The 23276-nt window shown below is 50.2% G+C and overlaps 11 protein-coding genes across 11 annotated transcripts; 5 read left to right on the top strand and 6 right to left on the bottom strand.

Annotated features, from left to right (window-relative positions):
* Nucleotides 1–737: 737 nt before the first annotated feature.
* ABOM_001156 (MFS transporter) lies at nt 738–2510 on the bottom strand (the record flags this gene model as incomplete). The annotated part of the gene is made up of 2 exons (XM_022528286.1): nt 738–1025; nt 1089–2510. The coding sequence occupies 2 exons, from the start codon at nt 2508–2510 to the stop codon at nt 738–740; spliced, it is 1710 nt and encodes a 569-aa protein (XP_022393948.1).
* Nucleotides 2511–3921: 1411 nt separating this feature from the next.
* Nucleotides 3922–5976, bottom strand: ABOM_001155 (signal recognition particle receptor subunit alpha; the record flags this gene model as incomplete). Its single annotated transcript, XM_022528285.1, has 3 exons — nt 3922–5357; nt 5416–5701; nt 5758–5976. The coding sequence occupies 3 exons, from the start codon at nt 5974–5976 to the stop codon at nt 3922–3924; spliced, it is 1941 nt and encodes a 646-aa protein (XP_022394035.1).
* A 288-nt stretch (nt 5977–6264) lies between these two features.
* Nucleotides 6265–7439, top strand: ABOM_001154 (protein transporter YIF1; the record flags this gene model as incomplete). Its single annotated transcript, XM_022528284.1, has 3 exons — nt 6265–6555; nt 6615–7178; nt 7239–7439. The coding sequence occupies 3 exons, from the start codon at nt 6265–6267 to the stop codon at nt 7437–7439; spliced, it is 1056 nt and encodes a 351-aa protein (XP_022393951.1).
* Nucleotides 7440–7915: 476 nt separating this feature from the next.
* ABOM_001153 (uncharacterized protein) lies at nt 7916–9151 on the bottom strand (the record flags this gene model as incomplete). The annotated part of the gene is made up of 1 exon (XM_022528283.1): nt 7916–9151. The coding sequence occupies one exon, from the start codon at nt 9149–9151 to the stop codon at nt 7916–7918; it is 1236 nt and encodes a 411-aa protein (XP_022393954.1).
* A 1199-nt stretch (nt 9152–10350) lies between these two features.
* Nucleotides 10351–11030, top strand: ABOM_001152 (60S ribosomal protein eL14; the record flags this gene model as incomplete). The annotated part of the gene is made up of 3 exons (XM_022528282.1): nt 10351–10476; nt 10580–10843; nt 10971–11030. The coding sequence occupies 3 exons, from the start codon at nt 10351–10353 to the stop codon at nt 11028–11030; spliced, it is 450 nt and encodes a 149-aa protein (XP_022393952.1).
* A 683-nt stretch (nt 11031–11713) lies between these two features.
* Nucleotides 11714–13900, top strand: ABOM_001151 (ATP synthase D chain; the record flags this gene model as incomplete). Its single annotated transcript, XM_022528281.1, has 9 exons — nt 11714–11812; nt 11859–12107; nt 12219–12277; nt 12334–12617; nt 12714–12736; nt 13100–13168; nt 13242–13637; nt 13721–13807; nt 13871–13900. 9 exons carry the CDS (start codon nt 11714–11716, stop codon nt 13898–13900), a joined length of 1296 nt encoding a protein of 431 aa, XP_022393955.1.
* Nucleotides 13901–14918: 1018 nt separating this feature from the next.
* On the top strand, nt 14919–15935 carry ABOM_001150 (uncharacterized protein; the record flags this gene model as incomplete). The annotated part of the gene is made up of 1 exon (XM_022528280.1): nt 14919–15935. One exon carries the CDS (start codon nt 14919–14921, stop codon nt 15933–15935), a length of 1017 nt encoding a protein of 338 aa, XP_022394036.1.
* A 165-nt stretch (nt 15936–16100) lies between these two features.
* On the bottom strand, nt 16101–16375 carry ABOM_001149 (uncharacterized protein; the record flags this gene model as incomplete). Its single annotated transcript, XM_022528279.1, has 2 exons — nt 16101–16286; nt 16355–16375. The coding sequence occupies 2 exons, from the start codon at nt 16373–16375 to the stop codon at nt 16101–16103; spliced, it is 207 nt and encodes a 68-aa protein (XP_022393926.1).
* A 1093-nt stretch (nt 16376–17468) lies between these two features.
* ABOM_001148 (uncharacterized protein) lies at nt 17469–18878 on the top strand (the record flags this gene model as incomplete). Its single annotated transcript, XM_022528278.1, has 1 exon — nt 17469–18878. One exon carries the CDS (start codon nt 17469–17471, stop codon nt 18876–18878), a length of 1410 nt encoding a protein of 469 aa, XP_022393927.1.
* A 145-nt stretch (nt 18879–19023) lies between these two features.
* On the bottom strand, nt 19024–21077 carry ABOM_001147 (aldehyde dehydrogenase family protein; the record flags this gene model as incomplete). The annotated part of the gene is made up of 3 exons (XM_022528277.1): nt 19024–20491; nt 20562–20743; nt 20817–21077. 3 exons carry the CDS (start codon nt 21075–21077, stop codon nt 19024–19026), a joined length of 1911 nt encoding a protein of 636 aa, XP_022393981.1.
* Nucleotides 21078–21442: 365 nt separating this feature from the next.
* ABOM_001146 (endonuclease III domain-containing protein) lies at nt 21443–22816 on the bottom strand (the record flags this gene model as incomplete). Its single annotated transcript, XM_022528276.1, has 1 exon — nt 21443–22816. One exon carries the CDS (start codon nt 22814–22816, stop codon nt 21443–21445), a length of 1374 nt encoding a protein of 457 aa, XP_022393931.1.
* Nucleotides 22817–23276: the final 460 nt, after the last annotated feature.

Below are 23276 nucleotides of genomic sequence, written 5' to 3'. Positions count from 1 at the left end.
AATCTATTACTCTATTAAGCTAAGGGAGCAGTCTAGTGATTTAGTTACATGAGCTGAATCCAAGTAGACCAATAGTAATGATGAATAGGAAATTCGTCGTTACTCTTTGTGGAGGAGCTGCTTGATTACTAAGATTTACTAGTTCGTTGATTCGTGCTTGGATGTGTTCGAAACATAGGGTATACTTTATAGAGAATACCTTAATGGATCGTTTTTACTCCGCTACCTTTCAAATCGCGTTTTTATTAGTTTATTAAAGAAGAAGGGAAAAAAAAAAATTTAAAATCTACTAGGAGATTCTAATGTCTGATAATAATAGTAATATTGTTTATATTCCTTCCACCACCTACAGTTATTGTCTGAATACTGTGATAGGATCGAATGGACCATTTCCATCTGGTATTGTTAATGTAAAATCCAACATCCATGGACATAGTCAGTAATGTCTATTCTAACTCTATGTACCATTTCGTTTCGGTTGCTTCTAATGGGTTTATAGACCAAATATCCATGACCCTAAGCCTGGTTCTCGGGCAGAAAGATCACTTGCGCTTTTCAAATCCAAACGCTCACCGCTTGTTGACAAAAAGAAGATAAACAAAAAAAAAAAAAAACACCAGGCCAGAAGATACAAAGATCATGTATCGAACATATACAGACAAGACACGCGTATAAAGCAGTGCTAAGCTCGTTAATCGTAACTGGAGTATTTAGATGGCCAGAAAGACAGTCGACCCTTACGAGTCTGGCTCCTCCTCGTCAGATTTGTAGTGATCGCTGTCACTCTCCCAGTCATCAGCTTCAAGGGACCGGCCTTGAATGCCGAAACTCAGAAGGAATCCAATGAATGAAATGCCAGCAAAAACGCCGAAGGCTAGGGCTTCTCCTTTGGGCTCGATCTGCGATGATAGGCTGAACAGACCGCCCGCCACGAACGGGCCCACTGCTCGACCGGCTGCAGATAGGGTCTGGGCGAGGCCGTTGAGGGCTCCCAAGACTGCGTGGTCAGGTGCAGAGTTGGTGATCTATGGTTGGATCTGTTACTATCCGGTTGTTGGATGGCAGGGGTATGTAAGGGGTAGACTTACCAGTAACAGTGCGCTGGTTAATCCGCCAACAGTGGCGATTGTCTTTACCAGCAACACAGAGCATAGCTCAACGGCCAAGAGTGCGGTTTTACCAGACAGGCCCCCAGAGTCGTTACCTTTGTAGCCAATGAAGGGCATTAGGATGAAGGAAACTACAAAGCCAAAGAGACCAGCGCGGTAGGACCACCGATTTCCCATCTTATCTCTCAGCTTCCCAAAGATACAGATCTGGAATATGATCGTTACGAAACCTGAAAATCCTTGCGCAAGGCCAATCTCTGAGGGTGTAAGACCTCGTCCAGTGGGAGGGGCAGCCTGTGAGAAGATTGGGAAGAGCGCATTGTAGGCAACATTGCCCAGGGAGAAAACAAGATAAGTTAAGAGGAGTAGGAGAGTGTCCCGGTTCAACAATTCGCTTGACGTCAAACTTGCGTGGTGATGGCCACGATAACTGGATGCCTCTGAAGCCGAGTCAAGGTCGCTGTCATGGTCCGCTGTATCTGCAGATTCTTGGCGAAAAGGGCGATACGGGATAGGGTGTGGTGGTTGCACATATCTCGCCCGTTTCGCAAGACTGGTAAACTGCCACAGCCAGGAGAAGAAATCGTGAACCCTCTGCTGCAATCTAGGCAGACCTTCCGGGTCTTCAAGACTCTCTTCCAAGAAAAATATCGACAAAACAAAGTCCAGCACCAAAACCGCCGCAGACATCAGATTGGGTGCGAGGTACGGATACGGATTGGGCTTGCTGCTGTCCCACGGGTTATGATGGAAGACAAGCAAGCCGCCCACTAAAGGACCTGTTATGCCTCCAATTCCGTAAAGGACGGGGAGGTAGGTAAAAGCCTGTGACTGGTTACTCCGGTCAGTGATTTCACCCAGGCAAGTAGATACCAGGCCCTGATTGCCGTTGACGGCGCCCATCAAAGCTTGCACGACAATCGCCTGAGCCAGTGTTCTGCAGAAGCCAAACGCAACAAAGCATGCTGCCGTCAATATGGTACCCAGCAAAATGACCGGCCTCCTTCCGATTCTGTCAGACAACCAGCCCCAAAAGTAATTCGTCGCGAACTGCGCTACGGCAAAAGCGGTAGCAAGTGTTCCGACATATACGCCAACCATATCCGGTTCCACCTCTGGAAACTTCGAAGCCATTTCAGGCAAGTAGGGACTGATCGAATTGAAGGCTGTCTGTTCGCAGAGGGAGATCATCGCCAAAACAGCCATCTGCTTCTTTGGCAATGGGGAGTGTCCTTCTGACTCATTATTGTTGGGCTCATCGTGGGGTTGATCTGCTCCTGAGGACCTAGATTCACCAGAATTTGGTCGACCACGCGATTTCGGCGGCGGTGTTTCGAAGGTCTGATAGTGTAGTGTGGAGGAACGGCGCCGATTGAGGGCGTCCCGCTCAGACGTCCTCATCGTGAGATCAGGAAGTTATGCACACAGAGTAATGAACCCCCAAACGTACTTAGCACATATATATTGGCAGTACGGTCAAGGGGTTTGTCTCCCTGGGCCGTTAAGAACGGTCCTGGTGGGTACGCTCAGGCTCAGCGACCTCTCAAGCTTTCGCGATGTGGCGTCGGTGCCCGCGGCGAAGAAAACGAAAGAGGGGCACGACCCTAACCCGCGACCACGACCAAAAGGAACGATGGTGATGATGTTTTGTGCACAAGCCCCAAGCTCTGTCGATCAAATAGTGAGGAACGCGTCAGGGAAAGAGATCCAGCACGATTAAGGCAAGGCAACGAACAAGGAACGGCCGAAAAGAATGTCCGATATAGAGGATGATGATGTAAGCCGCGAACATGGGGATTGTGCTGAGTCATCGCGTCATCCCGCATCAAAGTCCGCCCACAAAGCCCTTGAAATGAACATTGTAAAGCATTTGACTGGGTGATGGCATGCAGGCGCGGCTCGGGTTGCATTGTCCCTGTCAGGAGACTCAAGGGTCAGGTGAATACATACTGTGTGCACTCTCTGTCTTTGCTTACCCCGTAGCCAGTAACTACAATGGAATTAAGAGCCAAGCCAAGCCCGACCAGACCAGACCAAACGCTTGTTCACCCACGCGTATGGCACGTGCCATCTGCCTTTTTCCGCACATGACATCATCCCACAATCGATTGTTCTTTCAAAGTAGTATAATCATCGAATGTAGGAAGACAAGAGCTCATTATACAGATAATGAGCCACGGTCAAACTGAATAGTCCTGTTTCTTATGTTATATGCTGTTCAGCACACCCCCTGTCACTAATGCTCCTTAGTATCCACCTCGATTTCGCGTTGGCTCCACTGTGTGGAGTATTCTTCACAAAGAAGCGCACACTCGACCACTTGAGTACTTTGCCGCTCCTTATTTACCATGTTTACTACCAGAGACCTCAACAAGGCCTGCTGGCCCAATGGCAAGGCGCTTGACTACGAATCAAGAGATTGCAGGTTCGATCCCTGCGTAGGTCATATATTTTTGCTTTTGGTTCTTTTTTTGTCCTCGTCATAAGCTGGGCCGCTTTTGTTCCTTTTCGTTTCTTTCCTCTGTTCTTCTATTTTAACAATGGTCTATTTTGTCTCTCCTTCTTCTTTCGCCCATATAACTCCTTTTGTATATCAGTAGTATACGATTGTGTGATTGTTGTTCTACACCTTAGTCGACTGAGAATCCAGTCCAGCCATGTCTAACATTCATTATAAAGATCCATATCAATATTGCTACGAATGCATCATCGCAAAGGAATTGGTGATCGCAGTCAAACACATATGCTTAGGAGAAATTGCAATAGATCAGTGTGTTTACATAAACAAATAAAGAAACAACCATTGCGCGCATCACTTCATCAACAAATTAACAGCCCAAGGGACACTGAGTCCGCGCAAATCTCCATAGTGCTGCCCAACTCCCAAAAATACAATGGGTATGCCAGTTGCATGGACCATGCTCACAAGTGTACCAACCATGTCCCCGACAGTGTCACACTTGCTGATAATGAACCCATCCAGGTTTCTGCCAGTGCCAAATGCCTGGTTGAAGTTGCGCGCCTGCATCACACTATCAGTGCCAACCAGAGCTTCCCCAACCATGAAGATCTTGTCAGGTTTGGCGAATTTGCCAAATTTCTCCAGGGAAGACATCAAGCGCTGGTCGTTATGACGCCGCCCAGCAGTATCAATCAAAACAACGTCGAATTTGTTGGCAGCTCCGTACTCAACAGCATCCTTGGCCACATTTGCTGCATCCTTGCCATATCCCTTCTCATACAGCTCAACTTGCCCAACATTTTCGCGAACGCTGAGTTCTTTTAAGTTCCGGGCGTGGACACGAAGTTGCTCGACCGCACCAGAGCGAAAGGTATCGCATGCCGCAATCAGGACGCGATAGTTGTTTTGCAACAGGAAGTAGCAAATCTTGCCCAAATTGGTCGATTTGCCAACGCCGTTAACACCGACTATGGAGATGACATAAGGACGGGGGGATTGCTGTTTACTTGTGGGAGAGGTGACTGTATCAATCTCCCGTAGCAGATCCAGCGAGGATGTAGGGGTGAGTATCTTCCGCAAAGACGACTCCATGGCCTGGCGTAATGCAGCATCCACACTCTGAAAGTTTCCTGTTTTCTTTCCGACAAGTTCCCGCTGCACACCGTCGCATAGGCGGACCGCTGCTTCGCGCGCCACGTTCTTCTTCAAAAGATGGTCCTCCATAGCTTTCAGGGGCTTCTCTAAATCAGATTCGGTCAAGACCTTCCCCCCGACGATGTTGCGGAAAAGACCACCGATAGCATTGAATCCTGAGCCAACGATTCCTGTAGTCGTGTTCTTTGCTTTTTCACTATCCGCATTCTCCAGGATAGAATGGACTTCATCACCCAGGTCTTTCAGAACGAACTGTCCTTTCCCAGTTCTGTGACCCCAGGAGTCCTGCGCGACACCTTCCACGGCTGGAGCTGCTGCTTCATCGCCATCAGCAGGTGCGGAATAATCCAGAACTGTGCCATCATCTTCATCGGCATATCCATCAGCATCCCATTTGCGCATCTTCTTCCCTCCTTTTGGGGTCTTTCCCTTGCGGATGCTCTCATCCCCTGATGAAACGTTTGCGCTCGAGTTCGCGGCTTTGCGCGCACGACGAGAAACCCGGCCACCCGGTCCTCCTCTAGCGGTCAAAATCTGGCTCGCGACAGGCGTGGTAGATCGAGAAGTATCTGGGGTCTGGGGCGGCGTACCCTCATCAGAGGTCGCCACGCCCGGCGCAGCGTGTCGCTGCGCTTCACAAGTGTCAGCATACCTCCTTGAGCCATGATTAAAAGATCGAAAAGCACATACCTTGAAGAAGGCCAGGCACAGATGGGGGTGGAGGGCCACCATGTTCCGATGAGACAAGCGGGTCTTTCTTGTATTCCGCACCCGTCACGACTCCCTCCGAATTGATGGGCACCGAGTTATCTTCAAGCTCCCTCACTTGTTGTTCGAAATATCTGTCAAAAGGATATTCGACCACCCTTGCACGTGTACTCCGCAGCTGGTCTTTGTAGATGTCGATGAACAAGGTCGAAATATTGTCCAAAAGTTTGTCGATCCAACCGAGATGCAGAAGTGATTGATACACGGCCTGTGGCGAACTCGAGATTAGCGGCGATGGCAGCATGCTGTAAGACCAGGACATACCACAAAGATCAGATTAAACTCCTTGACCCTCTTCCACTTCAATGTATACTTTTCCTTTTTGTAAACTGGGTAGGCCGCATTCGCCGCTTGGATCTGGACCTTTTCTTCGATAAAGACATCATTGATAAGGCTGTTAACAACGTTGGCGCCAACGGGGGCGTAGGACTTGGACCATAAAACTACCCCGGAGGTGGTGAGAATCTCAAACGCTTCCAACATCTCGAATATCCTTTGCTAAATGAATGGTGTAGTGGAGTGGAAAGTATGAGCTGTAGGAGAAGGTAAGAAGATCCGCACTGTGGGGAAATTATCCTGCGGGCGGAAAGCCAGTTAACTGAGCTCGAACTTCACCTCCCAGAGTTCCGCCACGTATAAACACAACTCCGACCACGATTTCACTCTTCTCCGACTCTGCACCATTCTTCCACTTAGACATTCCTTAAATTAAAGCAGGGCCCTCATTTGGTTTGATTCTCCTATCCGTTCTCTCTCTAAGGGAAACAAAACATGTACCGTCAGTCCTTCGCTCCGCCGCCAGCACAGTCACCTCCGCTTCATCATCCCGTCCCTCAGCATGTTTCCACCGTCCCAATGATGCGCTCTCCACCCCCTCCGACATCTCAGCAGTCTCAGACGTCTGGCTATGGCAATAACCCGTATCAACCCGCTCCGGCGCAAGGCGGCAGTGGGACATACGCCCCTGGATTCGGAGGTTTCATCAACGATCCCACTGCGCAAATGGGATTCCAGGTCGGGAAGACCGCCATGATGGCCGGTCAAGAATATATGGAACAGAATGTAAGCTATTGGAAACCGAAGGACAGGCTTATAGTTCTTGCGACTGATCATCTCGTCAGCTCAACCGCTACGTTTCCATTCCCGCCCTGAAGCACTATTTCAATGTGTCCAACTCTTATGTCTTGAATAAACTGGCCCTGGTACTCTTTCCTTGGAGGCACAAACCTTGGTCTCGTCAGCAAAGCCGTGTCACGGCGGCACCCGCAGGCCCCAACGGTCAGATCTCCCATCAACAATACTCGACCATGTTCCTTCCCCCTCGCGATGACCTGAACTCGCCCGACATGTATATCCCGGTGATGGCTCTCGTCACATATATCCTCCTATCAGCAATGCTGGCAGGGTTCAGAGGCAACTTCCACCCCGAGCTACTTGGGTCGATCACGACCACAGCTATTGCAGTCATCCTATTCGAGATCCTTTGTCTAAAGCTGGCCACGTATATTCTCAGCATCAACAATGAGTCGCAACTACTAGACCTCATGGCTTACTCGGGCTATAAATTTGTGGGCATCATCATCACATTGGTGACATCGGAAGTTCTGACTCCGGGAAGAGGCACTGGCGGCTGGGTCGGCTGGGTTGTATTTATTTACACATTCCTGGCTAATGCGTTCTTCTTGGTAAGTCTGTTTTTTTATTCGGACCTTGATGCTAGACCAATCGACTAATCTACTATCTAGCTTCGTTCCTTGAAATACGTCCTCCTTCCAGACTCGGCCAGTGATGCACGCACGGGATCGATGCACACCGTCGCCCGGTCGCAACGCAACCGTCGCACCCAATTCCTGTTCATCTATTCTTATGTTATCCAGTTTGTCTTCATGTGGGTGTTGAGTCGGGAGGGCCCAACTGCTTCGAACGTAGCAGGAGCGGCGTCGTAATAGAGATATTTGGCCCCACTGGATTTGCCAATAACGAGAGACGCCCTCACGAAGAAAACAGATATAGCATAAAGCAGTGAAAAAATCGGTTCTTGTGGGTGACTTTTGTTACGGATGCTATGTAAAGATGTTAGATAATTCCAGCTGTGTTATATCATGTTTTAGCATACAAGCGAATTTGGGCGGATACTCTCTTGATGTTCTGATAGATTCTAGACCATATATTGCCTACGTAATATGTACCTACTCATATATTGACTTGGTGAGTACGAGTCACTAGCCCATGCCTTGACAATCGTGACCTCTGAAGACAAGTACCCATAATCTATAATCTAGAGGATGTTATATTAATCTAGTCCTCTCGGTCTTTGTGTTTTCCCAAAACGATCCTCGGTCGTTGAGCTTAGGCATTTCTGCTCCAACGGCTGGCGACGTGAAGTTGAGATGGGTCTCAGCAATTAATCCTGAACAAGGAACTAGCCACTTTGGTTTTGTAGCCACATTCGCCAAGCTTGATCCATCAGTATCGATCGAACCCTGGCCTCGAGCCATTCTGTATTGCCCCAGAAACCCCAGGATGCTTGGAAACGACACCAATCCACAAGCGCAGTCTCCCAGTGGCGGATCAGAAGGGTCATGGGATAATCGAATTCTTTCATTCTCGATGGGCGACGGGCCAGTAGAGTTTCCCGGTAGCGCTCCAGCAAGGCCCTTTCACCATCATCCATGGCGAGCGCTTCAGGGACATCGTAGTCGTCGGTGAGCATGTCCAACGGTACGGAGCACGTAAACAGCTTGGCAAGGTCGCAAACCCCCAAGCCCAATCCAACGTATTGAAAGTCAAAAAAGGCTACTTCATCCCCTGAGCTTGTAGTAAAGAGGTTCTCAGATTTGACATCACCGTGGATATAACTTTCATAGGGCCGGCCGCATGGGGTGAGAAAATCAGCCACCTGATCAGCAATCGACAACGCCGAGCCTTGCAGCGGCTCGCAGAGCGCAGCAGACCACTCAGAGTCTGGATCTTCTACTAACGAGGCCAGTTCCTTCTGCCGAGTCGCGAGGTAGGTGTAGCCACCATTTAACCAGAGTTTATCACCGCCTGCAGCTGGGTCAGCTCTCCTTCTCTGCATCTCCTTCAGCGGCGGCAGGAGATATGTATCGAGGTCATCTGGAAGCAGTCTCCAGGTGTTGGCATGGAACTTTGCCAGCCAGTCGATGGCGGCGTAGACCTGTTGGTGGTTGAGAAGCGCTCTCTTTTCCCCTGCAACAGGGAACTTTGGACGGAGATCCTCCATAATGGTGGCAGTCAAGCCCTGGAGTACCTTGCTCTTGTCTTGTTGCAGGTGCCCCGTGGAAGCTAGGCAACTCGCAACGGCAACATCCTGGTCTAACGATGGAGTGATTTCTTGGTAGAAATATTGCTCAACTTCGTAGCTGAGCAATTTACGCAGGTGGCCTTCATCGCCATCGCTCTTTGGGGGCGATATGAGTTTGAGAATGAGGTGGAGGTGACCGTTCGCATCCTCTTCTAGTTTGCAAGAATGAATGTTCGAGTGAAGAGGTGTATGGTTTCCCGAAGCCTTCGCTGTGATTGCGCATATATGGCCATAGCCTGCCCAGAGGGTCTGGAGGACCCTACAAGAAATTAGCTCGAGGCCGATGGGCGAGAGTAATGTCTCGGCAACAAGCTCCGCTTTGGCAAGAGACATGGTATGGGGCACTGGGGTGATATTTGACGGTTGTAACATATGGTGCCTAGGATTGAAACTATGGAGTGCATGCAGTGATGATCACGTTATTTTTTTTACCGCCTTGAAGATCTACAGATACTCATACATGTACAAAAAGCTATCAAGCAAGGGTGAAATGCTGTGACATTCGAATATCATTTTCATGCTATCTAGGTATGCTATCAAAGTCCAGTGGATTAAGACCTATAACGTCGAACGTTAGACACCGATTCCGAAGATAAAACGGGATCAAAATGTGAGATTGAGGGTGTTCCATCAGAGATCTTGGTGATGAGGGTAATATCATTGCCAGAAGCATCAATTACTATCTAGGCAGTGCAAAGTTGTCTTCCTCGGAACAGGGGCAGGCGATGTAAAAATTCTGAACGTACCTTTTCCAGACCAAGAGAGAATAGTTGAGAAGCGAAGCTTGAGAAACGAACCTGCAAAGTCTTTTGACATGTTAGCCATGATTCCATATACAAGATGGAGTAATAACAATCAAGTGAAGTTGAGAGAGTATCAGAATATGTAAGAAATTGAATATCATACTTCAGTGCTGTATCGAAACTCCGGCGAGAGCTTCACAGACACTGGGTCAATCGCAAATTATCGCATCATATAAGTGGTGGGAGGAGAAAAAACAAGAAAAGTTCATGTTATACATACCAGTTGGGTTATGCTGTATATTGTCGACAGTTAGTTGAAGGCCAGCTGATCGTGAATCTTTGCCCAAAACAGCATTATGTTTTGATGAAGACAGAAGAAAAGCTGAAGCTTTTGCTTTGCAGGAACAAAAGAAAAAAAAGTCCACCAGAGAAAATGAAGCTTAAATGCAACGGGATCGGAAGCGGAAGAATAGGAGGCTCCGAAGGCGGCGCTAAGACAACGAAGCAGCCCTAGTCCGCACCACAGGTCCCATCGACAGGCTCCGACTGGCTGTTAAGCGAGAAACTGTGGGCAACGCCGCAAGACCGAAATTCGCGACTCCAGCAGCCAGAGCGAACTTGTGCGTTTCGGACGACCCTTCGACAACCCCGACCACTTCGACAACAAATTCCTCCACCGACCTCCCGGAGTCTGTCGACCGTGAGTGATTGATGCGCCCGTCTATCGTCCCAGTGGAATCTGTTTTACTGAGACCGTCATTTTTGGCAATTTTTTAGGAAGCCTTCGCCATGGCCGATATCGATATCAAGATCGCTCAATGGAAGCTCGTTGAGATTGGCCGTGTGGTGCTGATCCGCCGCGGCCCCTACACCGGCAAGCTGGCCACCATCGTGGAGATTGTCGACCACAGACGTGTATGTTTTTGATCCGAGCGAGATATGGGACAGCCGCGATTGGAATGGGCAAAGGATACTTGGGAGATGGACATGATATTGACCAAGTGTCGCAACGAAATAGGTTCTGGTTGACGGTCCTTCCACCGAGGAGAACAAGATCGTCCCCCGTCACGTTCTTCCTCTCGCCCACGCCACCCTCACCCACTTCGTCATTCCCCAGCTTCCCCGTGCTGCCGGTACCGGCCCCGTCAAGAAGCTCTGGCAGAAGAGCGAGATCGACAGCAAGTGGGCTCAGTCCAGCTTCGCCCAGAAGACCGAGCGTGCTGAGCGTCGGAAGAACCTCACCGACTTCGAGCGTTTCAAGGTCCTGCGCCTCCGGAAGCAGGTACGTGGATGGTCCCCATTGATGGTTTTGAAAGGATGAGACTAGGGCTCGGAACATATATTGGGCCTTGCGCTAGGATCGGAAAATGAGAATAGGATGGAAGGCTGACATTTCGGATTCTTTATAGGCTCGCTTCGAGGTCCAGAAGGCTCACGCCAAGCTCAGGGCGGCTGCTCCTAAGTCGTAGATGGTTTACTTCATGAGGCTCGGTGCATAGTGTGAAGGGAGTGCCTTTGGGACGGTTTTACATTGCTGAGGGTTTATTTGATTTCAGCAAAAAAGACGCTGTACGCATTATCATTGGCAGCATAAAATGATTCGAGAACCTTGATATCCTGACCAAGAGGTTACGCTCGTACGTCACAGAAGACGGCACACCTTTCTACTAGTATTAAGGAGACTCCGGGTTTACTTATCTTGACATCAGCGGGCCATGCCTTTTTAATGGAAATTGGGGAATGATCCACAAAAACCATGAAGGGAAAACAAAACAAAAAAAACAAACGTAATTTTCATGACCAAGCGCTTTTATTTAATTTTGTTGTATTGCTACGGTTCTAGAATTCAAATAGAGCAATTCCGATAGAATTTGTCGGGATATGGTCATGTAACGTTGGAGATAGACATTCGTTCATACATACATACATGCAGATAACATTGGTAGTTCGTAGTTTGAGTCGCTTGTGTGTCCCGGCGTCTGGGGGGGAAACTCGTGAGGGACCCAATCAGCTCGCTAACGATTTTCGGCAGCCATGACATTCACACAGCTTTGCGCCTTTCCAACCTCAACCAGACCAAAAAACCCCCTCATCCACCACAGTAATCTTTTCTGTGTCTAGGTACGTTATTATTGTATCTCTGGCCGGCAAGATGATTTTTACGCTCGGAACTGGCGAATTCCTGCAATTTTCGTGGGCGGGACCCTTCGGTTTCGTGGGCCACAATTCGAGCCTCCAAGCGACCGAAACAGTCCTAGAGTGCGAATTGCTGACCCTCGATTTAACAGCCCGTTTAGGCTCTCTTAATTCACAAAATGGCCGACCCCCGCGTTGAAGAGATCGTTGAGGAGGAGACTCCCAAGCAGATCGTTGAGGATGCTGGCAGCGACTCCGAGTCCGAGGCTGGCGAGGAGGCCAACATTCCCGCCGGTGCCGCCGTCACCATCCACTCCCGTAACGAGAAGAAGGCTCGCAAGGCCATTGGCAAGCTCGGCCTGAAGCACGTTCCCGGCATCACTCGTGTCACTCTCCGCAGACCCAAGAACGTATGAAGCTCGACCTACCCCGCCTCCGTCCGATGCTCGACAGTCCCTGTGCTCGAGTTGGCGATGGGTGGCACAGCTGCGTGAATGCAGAGGCTAATGTGTCTCTTACAGATCCTCTTCGTCATCAACCAGCCCGATGTCTACCGTTCTCCCTCCAGCAACACCTGGATGTATGTTTTTTCTTTTGAATCATGAAGATGTATTCGTTGGCTTACATGTTGAACAGCATCTTCGGTGAGGCTAAGATCGAGGACCTGAACTCCCAGGCCCAGGCTTCTGCTGCTCAGCAGCTCGCCGCTGCCGAGGCTGCCGCTGGTGAGCACGCTGGTCACGACCACGACCACGACCACGACCATGACCTCGGCACCAAGGTCCCCGAGGCCGAGACCAAGAAGGAGGAGGAAGAGGATGATGGCGAGCCCGTCGACGAGACCGGTCTTGAGACTAAGGACATCGAGCTCGTCATGGCTCAGGCCAACGTGTCGCGCAAGAAGGCTGTCAAGGCTCTTCGTGAGAACGACAATGATATCGTGAACTCCATCATGGCGCTCAGCATATAAGCGTTGCCCATTTAATTTCGCGCTATCAGTGGCTGATGTCTCTTAGCCCTGCTGGCAGGATGGCTTTGGGTGAGAGGTCAGGTTGATATCCCCTAGGATGCATGTTCTGTCAGGCCCTAGTGTAAATCAAGAGTTCAAAACAAAAAAAGCAGAATTGAACGACCCAATGCTTCCTCAAATTGTCAGTAAATGTCTAAATGTATTCTCTCCGAGTATTGCAAACATGAAAAAAAAAAAACTTTATAGGAGTAAGAGTTGGATCTATGGGATCCATATACAAAGGTCAATAATAACGCCTTATCCATACTTACACCGTACTCCTGTTTCTTGGCCGTAATCGTTTGTGTTCGGAACACGGGAACCCATCAGTCACGTGAGGAACATCCCCATTCCAAACCTTTGCCGAGTTGATCCTCACTCCCGGAACCTCAGTCTTTGCACGTTGAACTCCCCTCTCCCACCGATATCCCTCCAATCCACACTTCAAAATGGCCGCCGTATGTCAATTTCGCCCTAATGCTTTGGCTATGACTGGTCGCAGAAAAATTCAAATCCGCTAACGGTTCATGTACAGCGCAGCGCCGCTCTTAAGATTGACTGGGTCAAGGTGACCAGCTCCCTCGGCCTCCGCGGTCAGACCGCTGCCTCTCTCCAGGCTTTCAAGAAGAGGAACGACGATGCCCGTCGCAAGGTTCAGCTTCTGTCCGAACAGCCCCAGGCTATCGACTTCGCCCACTACCGCAAGGTCCTGAAGAACCAGGCCATCATCGACGAGATCGAGAACCAGTTCAAGACCTTCAAGCCCGCTACCTACGATGTTTCCCGTCAGCTGAAGGCCATCGATGCCTTCGAGGCCCAGGCTGTTCAGAGTGCTGAGGAGACCAAGGGCAAGGTTGAGGCTGAGCTCCGCAACCTTGAGAAGACCCTCGAGAACATCGAGACCGCCCGGCCATTCGATGAGCTCACTGTGGTATGTTTTGGCTTCCATGAATGGCATATGCCAATTTGGCGGGGGTATCGATATACTAACCCGTTTGTCTTTCTGTTCTACAGGATGAGGTTGCCTCTGCCCAGCCCGAGATTGATGAGAAGACCGCCTCTATGGTCAGCAAGGGCCGCTGGATGCCGGCTGGTTACAAGGTGAGACTGGTCCATATCCGAACGTATGGCCATCCGCATACTAATATCCGTTCTCACTTGCAGGAGCGCTTCGGCGATATGTCTGTTGTTTAAACTATCAGCATTATCTGTCATTTTACGCCTCTTTTTTCTCCTTCGACCAGTGTTATCACACGACGGGATTTTCTTTTGTCAAGCATGTTGGCCAGCTAGGATACCCTTTGCGTCTGGCAGTGTGAACTTGGTTGTGGGACATGTATAGAAACAATGTGCAATTTAGAAGATGGTTTCCTGCATTAACCAACAGCCTTGTTTTTGTGCTTCCGTAAACGATGTTCAGCCCGTCGGTGAATTTCTTCGAGAGAGTCCTCTTCTATAGCACTAGTGGATTGAGAATCCTATCATCTGCTCTCCTCTACCGTACAGCTTATGACTATCCAGTAAGCGGCAAGTATGGTTTAGCGATATCCCACGGTAGGGATTAGGGTAGGTCTTCTGGTTCCGGATCTCTTCACATCCAAATATATTCTACGGATCTGAATACGCAAGAGGATTCTATATATATTCCCGCTCCAGGTGTTCCGAGCGATTAGTACTTTGTCCGACATACACCTGATGTCGGAGCCTGAGGGGGGTTTTTGTTTCGTTCCGCCTTGGGCGGTTGAACCTCGCTCTTGACCGATTCCTACGCGTCACGCCCGGCCTCTCTCTTACACTTTATATCCCAGCACTGCTGCGTAACGCCCCGGGGCGAGATGACTCACGGCGCTTAGCTGCAACACTATAGATCACACAGCCCATTCTGGATCCTCCACCACCAGGGACAAGTGATCTGAGCCCCGCATCTCTTGCGGTCCGGAGACTGGCTGCTGTGAGCGCCCACCCTGGTATTTGCCCGGTGATCAGACTAAGAGGCAATCCATCTGGTCACTCGGCAACCTTGTGGTGTCTTTCTCACAATTCGTCCGCTAATGACCGATCAGGCAAGGCATAAGATATGACCAAGGGAGCCCTATCCCCTCTGTCTCTTGTTTAAGAGAGACTACTAAAAGACCGACTTCCATGAGCACTGGTTAGGTTCTATCAGAGATCCACTGCTCGACTAAGCGTCTTAAACGGGTCCATCAGGCAGATGAATCAACTATCACCACCGGGTCAGAACCGGTGTCACGTCGAAAATCTACCCGTGGAGATCATTCAGGAGATCTTCTTCCGCTGCCTTGAATTCAATCTCCCACGGGCATCTCTGTATATCTCCCGGGCTCTTTCTGATCCCACGGTCTACACTTGGCTCATCCGACTTGCCTTTAGCAGCGCCAACGAGAGCTCAAAGAGAGATTTCTTTACCCCAGACTTTCTACCACCGCCTCTGGCCTTCTTTGCACTCTCTGAACATCAGCGAAGAGATCTTCAAGATGAAATTCTGGCTTCTCGCTGGTGCACACTGCCCTTGGTGCGCAAATGCCAAAGGGAGTACGTGGAGCATGCGATTCGCCGCAAATGTCGAGACCTAGACTTGGCCCCTGAAGATCACGATGCTCTAGCCAACATCAGTAGTCGCTTCAGTAACCTAGAAAATTGCGATAAAGGCTGGGGCGGATGCCGCAGCAAAGGCGATTTGATTCTGAAAGCTCGCGACCGAAACACCGACGTGGATTACAAAGTCGCAGTGTGGTTTCATTTCGGGGCGTTCCAGGTCCGCAAGCCCAACAAGCTAGTCACCGACCTCGATCTCTTTCGCCTGCCATGCTGCTTGCCGGATCTGCCCGCTCGCATGCCAAAGAAACTGCTCGGCCCACCTTGGACGGACACGAAGCTTGAATTTCTCCAGTTGCTCTCGATGGACGCGTACATCGACGCAGACGACACCTTCACCCGTTCGCGGCGTATCCTGCGACAGGTCATTCGGGACCGTGATTTTGCGACCTTCCAGCGACTCGTCAACATGCACATCCGCTGCCAGTGCTACAAATACCCAGTGCGCTGGCCTGTCCTCCCAAACCACTTCCAGGTAGCATTGAAGTACGCAGACGAGTATGACGATCCATTCATCAGACTACTAGTTGAGCAACGATGGGAGGATATCCCGGCAAATCTGCTACATCTCAAAGACCAATTGATGTCTAAAGCGGGAGCGAGCCATATGTGATAACGTCTTTAATCAGCATGCGCTTCTATTAGCATTCCATTACTATAATACACCTGTGGGGAATAGAACTGAAAAAAAAAAACAAAAAACCCAAAAGCCGATAGAAACCAAAGACGAAACATCATGCGCATCCATCGTAACTCATCGCGCGCCGCGGTTCACCACTTAGATTCTGGACCGCCGTGTCCGTGTTGTTCCTCTCCTCCTCCGTCCACAGTAGCCGCAGGTCAGGCAGGAGATGATCACATCGAAGAGGGTGACGATGCCGTCGATGATCGCTTTGCAGACCGAGCCGATGGTATTGACGATGCCCATGAGACAGGCACCGATGGCGTGGAAGACGCTTTGGATCTGTTATCAGACGTTAGAATATGTTTCTGGTCAGGGAAGAGTGAAGGGGGGAAACGAAGGAAACATACACAAGATACAACAGCACCCATCTTGAATAGAATCTCAATGGTCAAGTCACGAACTTGTTCTCAGATTTAGACAAAATCACTGAATGATGTCTTGAAACTTCTTTGAATAGAGTAGTAATGTATTGCTATTCTCTTCTCGTAGTGGAGTAAAAAAAAAAAAGTAATGTACTTCGAATTGTTCCTACCTTCAAAAACCAACCCCCGAACTCAGGCCAGCACGACATATATATATCTATACATCGTCCACCCCCAATACTATTAACCCACCACCACGCAACACCAATGATGTATGTCACCAAACAACAGTGAAAAGCCCTTACCGCGCATACTGAATCCATAACCCATCAGCTTGCACAACAGACCGCCATTTTCGTCATACTGACATGGAGCCAGAATCCGGTCCGGATGCACACCCGCCGAATCAGGCAAAGACACGGGGATCATGACCTACTGATCGGCAGGCGACTGAATCCGCATTCGCCACCTGGCAATTAAACTCGTCCTGTTGGAATCTTATTGTGGTTTTTACTTTTAGTATTGTATGGAAGGAACGAGTTCCTTGAAAAGCGAGCGTTGGCATTGGGTCTGACGTCATGTGCCAGTAGTTAATGAGAAACGGTGAGTTGGATGACTAAGGTAGGGCTTGTCAGGTGGCTTGACAGCCCTATGGATTCGTTCCTGAGGAGCGGATATACTGTGTACAATGTAAGTCTTGCCGCTTTAACGGCAGCACATCCAGGTCCACACACAAGTACCGGGAGTTGAGATGCGGTGAAAGTCCAGCTTAGACTCAGGTGGCTGTATTAAAAGTATATCGACTCTCACAGCACCGTACGAGTGCTATGATACTACCCATCACAATTGGAGTTTCTATCCTTAGTTATTGTAGCGGCACTGCCCACCTACTCAAAAGAGTAGAAAAGAAAGAACCTCAGGCAGCAAAGATTCTATCCCATCGACCCACATCATATCAACAGTGAATGAACCCAGCAAATAAAACCTGATATCAACAACAACCGCCGACCCGCCATGCCCGAGAACCTCCCCTCCCACCACCCAATGGCCCGCAACAACAAAAATTGAGCGACAAACCACCCGCTCCGCGCCGCCGGGCATGCTCACGCCGATCCGAGTGCGCGGCCGCAGAAAAAAACGCCCTGCTCCCACCGACGATGCAGGACCTCGACCCAAGCGTCCAAAACGCCGCGGCGGCCGACGGCTCCTGTCGTTTGCCGAACGATACAGCTCCTACTCCCAAAGCCAAGCCATCAAACGCGCGCGTTATCTGATCACCAAACCTCCCAAACAACCGCGCAAGCAACTCAGCCGTCTAGAGACCCTCCCGGTGGAGCTGATCGAGAAGATCTTCCTGCAGTCGCTGAACGTCAACCTGCCCCGGGCGTCGGCGTCCCTCGCTGCAACGGTGTCCAGCGAGCGGATCTACCGCGCATTGATCCTCCTGGCGTTCTGGAACGATGTCCCCTCCGCGACTGGCCCGTTCGATGCCGTCTCCGCGTCGGCAATTACGAAGATCCTGCGGCCGTTGGATTACATCCCGCTTGATCTCGACGAGCGGGGCGCGCTGCAGAGTGCCATCCTACGGTGCAAATGGTGTACAGTGCAGCGGCTTCAGAGCCGGTTCCCGGATCTGATGGGTCTCAGTATCCAGCGATACTGGTTCAGCGCGGGGATCAGCATGGCAGAAAACCAAGAGGAGAAGTTGAGACGGTTCCTTGCGCGCGAAGAGGACGACGAAGACGAGATGCGGAGTTTCGAAGGCACGGATAAAGACAACAACCATTACACGCTGACCGTGTCACCGCTTGTGTCTGTCACGGTTACCTGCCACGAGACGGAGACGGCCCAGACACACCGCATCCTCGGCATCACGGAGTTCCCGGAACGACTCCTTAGGGGCGGAAACGGGTTCGCGTCCGCGACGATTGCTTTCCTCGAGACGCTTCGACTGGCGAGTGGGTTCAATACCGCCGAGCTTATGGAAACGCATGTTGCTTTGTCGCGCGATGTCCTGCAGAAGGGGATTCATGCGGCGTTGGTGGAACACAATGCCGAGGCGCTGACGTCCTTGCTCAAGATCGATGAGTATCATTTCCGGTGTAGGAATACGAACGTCACGACGGCGAATAGTGTACCGTATACGCTTCCAGCGGAGCATTTCCGTACGGCTGTACGGGTTGCGCGTAATAAGCCGGCTCTCTTTCAGCTTCTTGTCCGCGCCTGTGCGGAGTCGGTCCCGGCGGATGATTCGGATATCACGCAGTGGGCTATGGATCTAGGTGATTCGTTTGGCCGGTGGCTTCTTGATCTTATGTTGCAGCTTCCGCAGCGGATTAAGGCGGCGAATGCTAATCCGGCTGAGGGGGCGGTGTTTTATCTGGGGAGAGCGAATGGACAGGTGGAGTTGGCGAGACGGTATCTGAATGAGGTTTTGGGGGTGGAGGAATTGGGGAGTTGGATGGAAGAAACCTCGCATGACTTTGAGAGCCAGTGGAAGGCGCTATAGGGATTCTTTACTCTGCACGGTATGATTTGTTGGATGATGATATGTTGTTTTCACCATGTGTATTATATGATATTGTACATAGAACATAGATGCAATGTCGCTGGTGACATCGCTGAATTAATTAAGATTGTATACCCCAACCAACCTACATGTTCTTCAACAGTCGTAGTATACCAGAAACTCTTCCGGCCAGAGTCAGCTGATATCCTGTTTCAACGACACCCTTACACATCTCCCAAGCGCCGGTCCCATCCTGACGACTGCCATCTCCCTTGTAGATAGGATAATCCACGCGTGGCGGAATGCGAGTCGCCATTAGCTTGGGAAACCGGTCAATGCAGAGGGACTTGATGTTGCTCACGCCACGCAGTCCTTCCTCTCCCGCAAAGCGACCGTATCCTGATCCCTTGACGCCACCGAAAGGCAGCTGCACGGCATAATAGCTTCCAAAATCGTTGACAGATACCATTCCCGCTTTAATGTTCGAGACACAGGCTGCGACATCAATATGGTTGTAGCCGAAGACGCTAGCGCCTAGAGCGTATTCCGTTGAGTTTGCAATTGCAATAGCGTGGGGCACGGAGTCCGCGCGCATGAGGAGAAATACTGGGGCGAAAAGTTCGGTTTGAGCGATCCGCATGGAAGGCGTGACGTCCGCAAGGAGAGTGGGCGCAAAGTAATGGCCATGAGGATACTTCGGATGATTAACACGTTTTCCACCGCAGACAAGGCTCGCGCCTTGTCGGACTGCGTCGTTGATCAACGATTCCAGGCGGTCGAAGGAGGCCGGGGAGATTAAAGCGCCCATGTCTGGAGCGCCGGGTTTCTGTTGAGGATCTTCGGGGTTGGATTCAAGGAGGACGGAACCAAGGCGGAATGGCTTGATGCGTGAAGACACATCATCCAGAAGCTTGTCATACACTCCAGGCAAGGCAATGACCCGCTCAACACCAATGCAGTTTTGTCCAGCGGATTGAAAGACACCTCGCATGAGAATGGACGCGATAGATGAGATCTCGCTCACTGTTCTGGGATCGTCCAGAATGACCGCGGGGTCCTTGCCACCCAGTTCAACAGTCACTGGAGTCAGTGCCTTTGCTGCTGACTCGCAAACCTTGTGCGCGACCGGTCTCGATCCAATGAAGGTCAACTGAGCGACCTCCGGATGTGAAGTCAAGAAATCAGCAACATCAGGCAAGCAGACGACGCTCTGTACAAGATCACGAGAGTGACCACATGCCGAAAGCGCACCTCTCACGACTTCTAGAAAGAAAGCCGAGGACCATGCAGTTTGCTCCGATGGTTTTACAACCACACCGTTTCCTGCAAAGATACCACTGATAATCGGACCGATGAAGTTATGGAGAGGATAATTCCAAGAGACGCAAGCCGACACCACCCCAAGAGGCTCATACGTGACCATGTTCTTCTTGTACATCATCAGGAAATTCGTGGGTCTCGATTCGGGCGTCAATGCCTTCTCGCCGTGATCAATTGTCCATTTCAACTTCTCTGCCGTCACAAGGATTTCCCCGAATGAAGCATCGACTTTAGTCTTTCCAGAATCCAAACAACAAGCGGTGACAAGTTCTTCTTGGTGCTCGAGCACATATCTGTTTTCCAAAAAGGCTCAGTTAGCTATATTTCTCGACCGCAGCAATAGAGGTTATGTATGGAACGCACTTTAGCAATGTCCGCAAAACCTTCCTCCTTTCAGCAAAGCTAGTCCCAGCCCATTCCGTTTGAGCCTTCTTCGCTGCTTGGATCGCTCGGTCGACATCTTCAGTCGTTGCAGGTTTGATTCCGTTACCAAGTATTCTTCCATCCGCAGGACAATAGCTCAAGATAACTTTGTCGTTCCACGACTATAGAAGAGAAAACTGGAGTTAGCCATTGACATCCCTCCAAAACGACGAATTCGAAGACGAGTAAACTTACCCCTCTAAGTTGACCTTCAAGCACCTTTTTCTCCTCCCCCTGAACATCTTCCCACTTTTTACCTTTCCAGTTGGCACGGACTTCAGGTGGAATTGGCACGTTAAATGCCACGGCAGCTTCATTCCTTCCCAGGATGTAAAGGTATCCTAGGTATATCGCGCCGAGCGAGACAAGCGCGACACCGACCAAGGGAAGTTGATCGCGAAGAGTTCCCGCGAGTGGAAGGAGAGCTGGAGGGACGTACGGAGTTAGGGCCTCCATTTTGAAATCCAGACAGCTGCAATTGAGCTCCAGGAACCTGTCTGGAAGGGTTCAGGAGGCGGGCGAATGTGGGACACGGAGGTGCGCAGCGGAAGTGGTCCCATTGTTTTATCAGGCACTCCGATAGGGGTGCACGTGCCACCCATACTATAGAATAGACCATCAGACAATATATATCTCTTTTCCCTTGTTGGTTGTCCACCGTGAAGGTTAAGCAAACATGTCCTCTACTAGTCCTGGAATTTGGTCCCGATACATTCACCTGTTGCCTTACTGTTGAAATCGCGCACAAGGTTCCCCATCAGCGGAAACTTATTAGATCATTCCTTTACATAGAAAAATACTATATATCCTTCGAACGTCCCTCACACCTTCGCATTGCGCGTCTGCCGTCCAGTGCTCTTACGCTTGACGGGCGGTGAGGTCGCGAGTTCCCCCTTTCTCTTCCCAGTCCTTTTCACAAGGTGATCAATAACGCAGCCTTCGTCCCACCCAGCGGACGATTGCCCAGTTATTGCTCGGCATCTTGGACAAGTTTTTCCATGACGGATGAAGAGCTGATGAAGAGAGTATTTGAGGTGATTCGGGATCCGCACCTCGAGATGGCCAAACGCCGTGATCTCTGTCGCCTTGTCCGGCGGCACCCAGCCGAGCCATTTGCAGATGCGGAAGATGTGGGTGTCAACGGCAAAGCACGGACGCTGTAGGCAGAAGAGTAGGACACAGGCAGCTGTTTTGGGTCCAATCCCGGGGTACTTGACTAGTTCCTCCATAGCCTGTTCTGTGCCTAGGGTGTGGAGGTGGTTAAGAGACAGGAAGTGTTGATCTGCACATGCAATCTCGTACTGTTTGCTGCCTTCAGATTTCTGCATGAGATCCGATGGTCCAGCATCCTCGTCTTTCACTAAAATTTCCCGACGTTCCTGGTTTTCCTTGTGTACCATATCTAAAATGGCCTTAAGGTTCTTGCTCTTGATATCAGCCAAACCACCGCGCTTGATAGCTTCAAATACATCTTTAAGTGGCGCTTGACGAACGGCATCCCAGTTAACACTCCCTTTACCTATCCCTTCGTGGAGGATACCGAACTTCTGCACCAGCCCATTGAAAGCCAACGCAGAATTGTTTCCCGAAGTGGCACCGCTAAGCAAAGTTCGAATAAGCGCATCAAGAACCGAGGGAACCTCTCCACATCCCGTTACAGTGAGAGACGGCTCTGGAATGGTAGTGGGAGGAACAATCTCTCCATGTACACTGGAGAGTAGTCCATTAACCTCTTCGCAGGCATCGGGGGTTGGATGGGGCCAATCTGGGAATGGAGTAATTCCTGGTGTTATACGATATGGATTGGCCTTCTTGCTTTTATCTGTTGGCGCCGACCTGGGTGCTGTCCTGGCTTTCTCAGTGGTACTTTCCAGTTCATCCGCAAGAGTGCCTATCATCTCCTTCTTGACCCCCGAGGATACGGCGTTGGTCTTATCCGTTGGTTTAACGGACGAGCCTAGATTATGAGGTAGTTCATTCGCATCGTTAATCTCCGAAGCCGAAAGTTTTGTCTTGCGCCGCTTGGAAGCAGGCCCAGTCTTTGGTTTGTTTCCCAAGGATGACGACTGTTGGTTGGGTCGTTCATTTTGCAAATTGGGCGGCTTAGTGGCGAATTCCTTCTCTGACGTCGTTGTCGCGGATGCCAGTATTGCAGCTTCTTTGGCAGCAGCAGACCTTGTCATGCGACGCTCCATGATAATCCTAGGCCACCGAGGAGTTCTTCGAACCAAGGGTAGTAGTGGGTTGAGCTTGCAACTGCCTGGGGTAGCGACGAAACAACTAAGTTTCCCACTAGGTATCACGAATGTTCTAAATTATAGCTATAGATATGGACATAGAACAGAAATTGGGTGATTCGATGGAGGGAATCATATGGATATATTGGATATGGCCGTCCAGTTATACTGAAATGGGCTGGTGACAAGCATCACCTTCACGTGATCGGGATAAATTACTTCCGCATCATCTTCACTGAAGCACTTGCTATTCAATGCCAGAGGCAAACTTTGTTCGTCATAAAAATAAAGTCTATAGGTCATGTCGTGCATACAAAAGGGTATCTGGATCCCTTTGCTATTGCGATGCGATAACCATCATCAAGCAGATAGCCTTCCGTTCTCTTTATCCACCGCCTACCAACTCCAGGACTCCAGA

Source organism: Aspergillus bombycis (genome assembly GCF_001792695.1).
Source record: "Aspergillus bombycis strain NRRL26010 chromosome Unknown contig00004, whole genome shotgun sequence".
Taxonomy (NCBI): domain Eukaryota; kingdom Fungi; phylum Ascomycota; class Eurotiomycetes; order Eurotiales; family Aspergillaceae; genus Aspergillus; species Aspergillus bombycis.
This window is presented reverse-complemented; position numbering and strand designations above follow the sequence as displayed.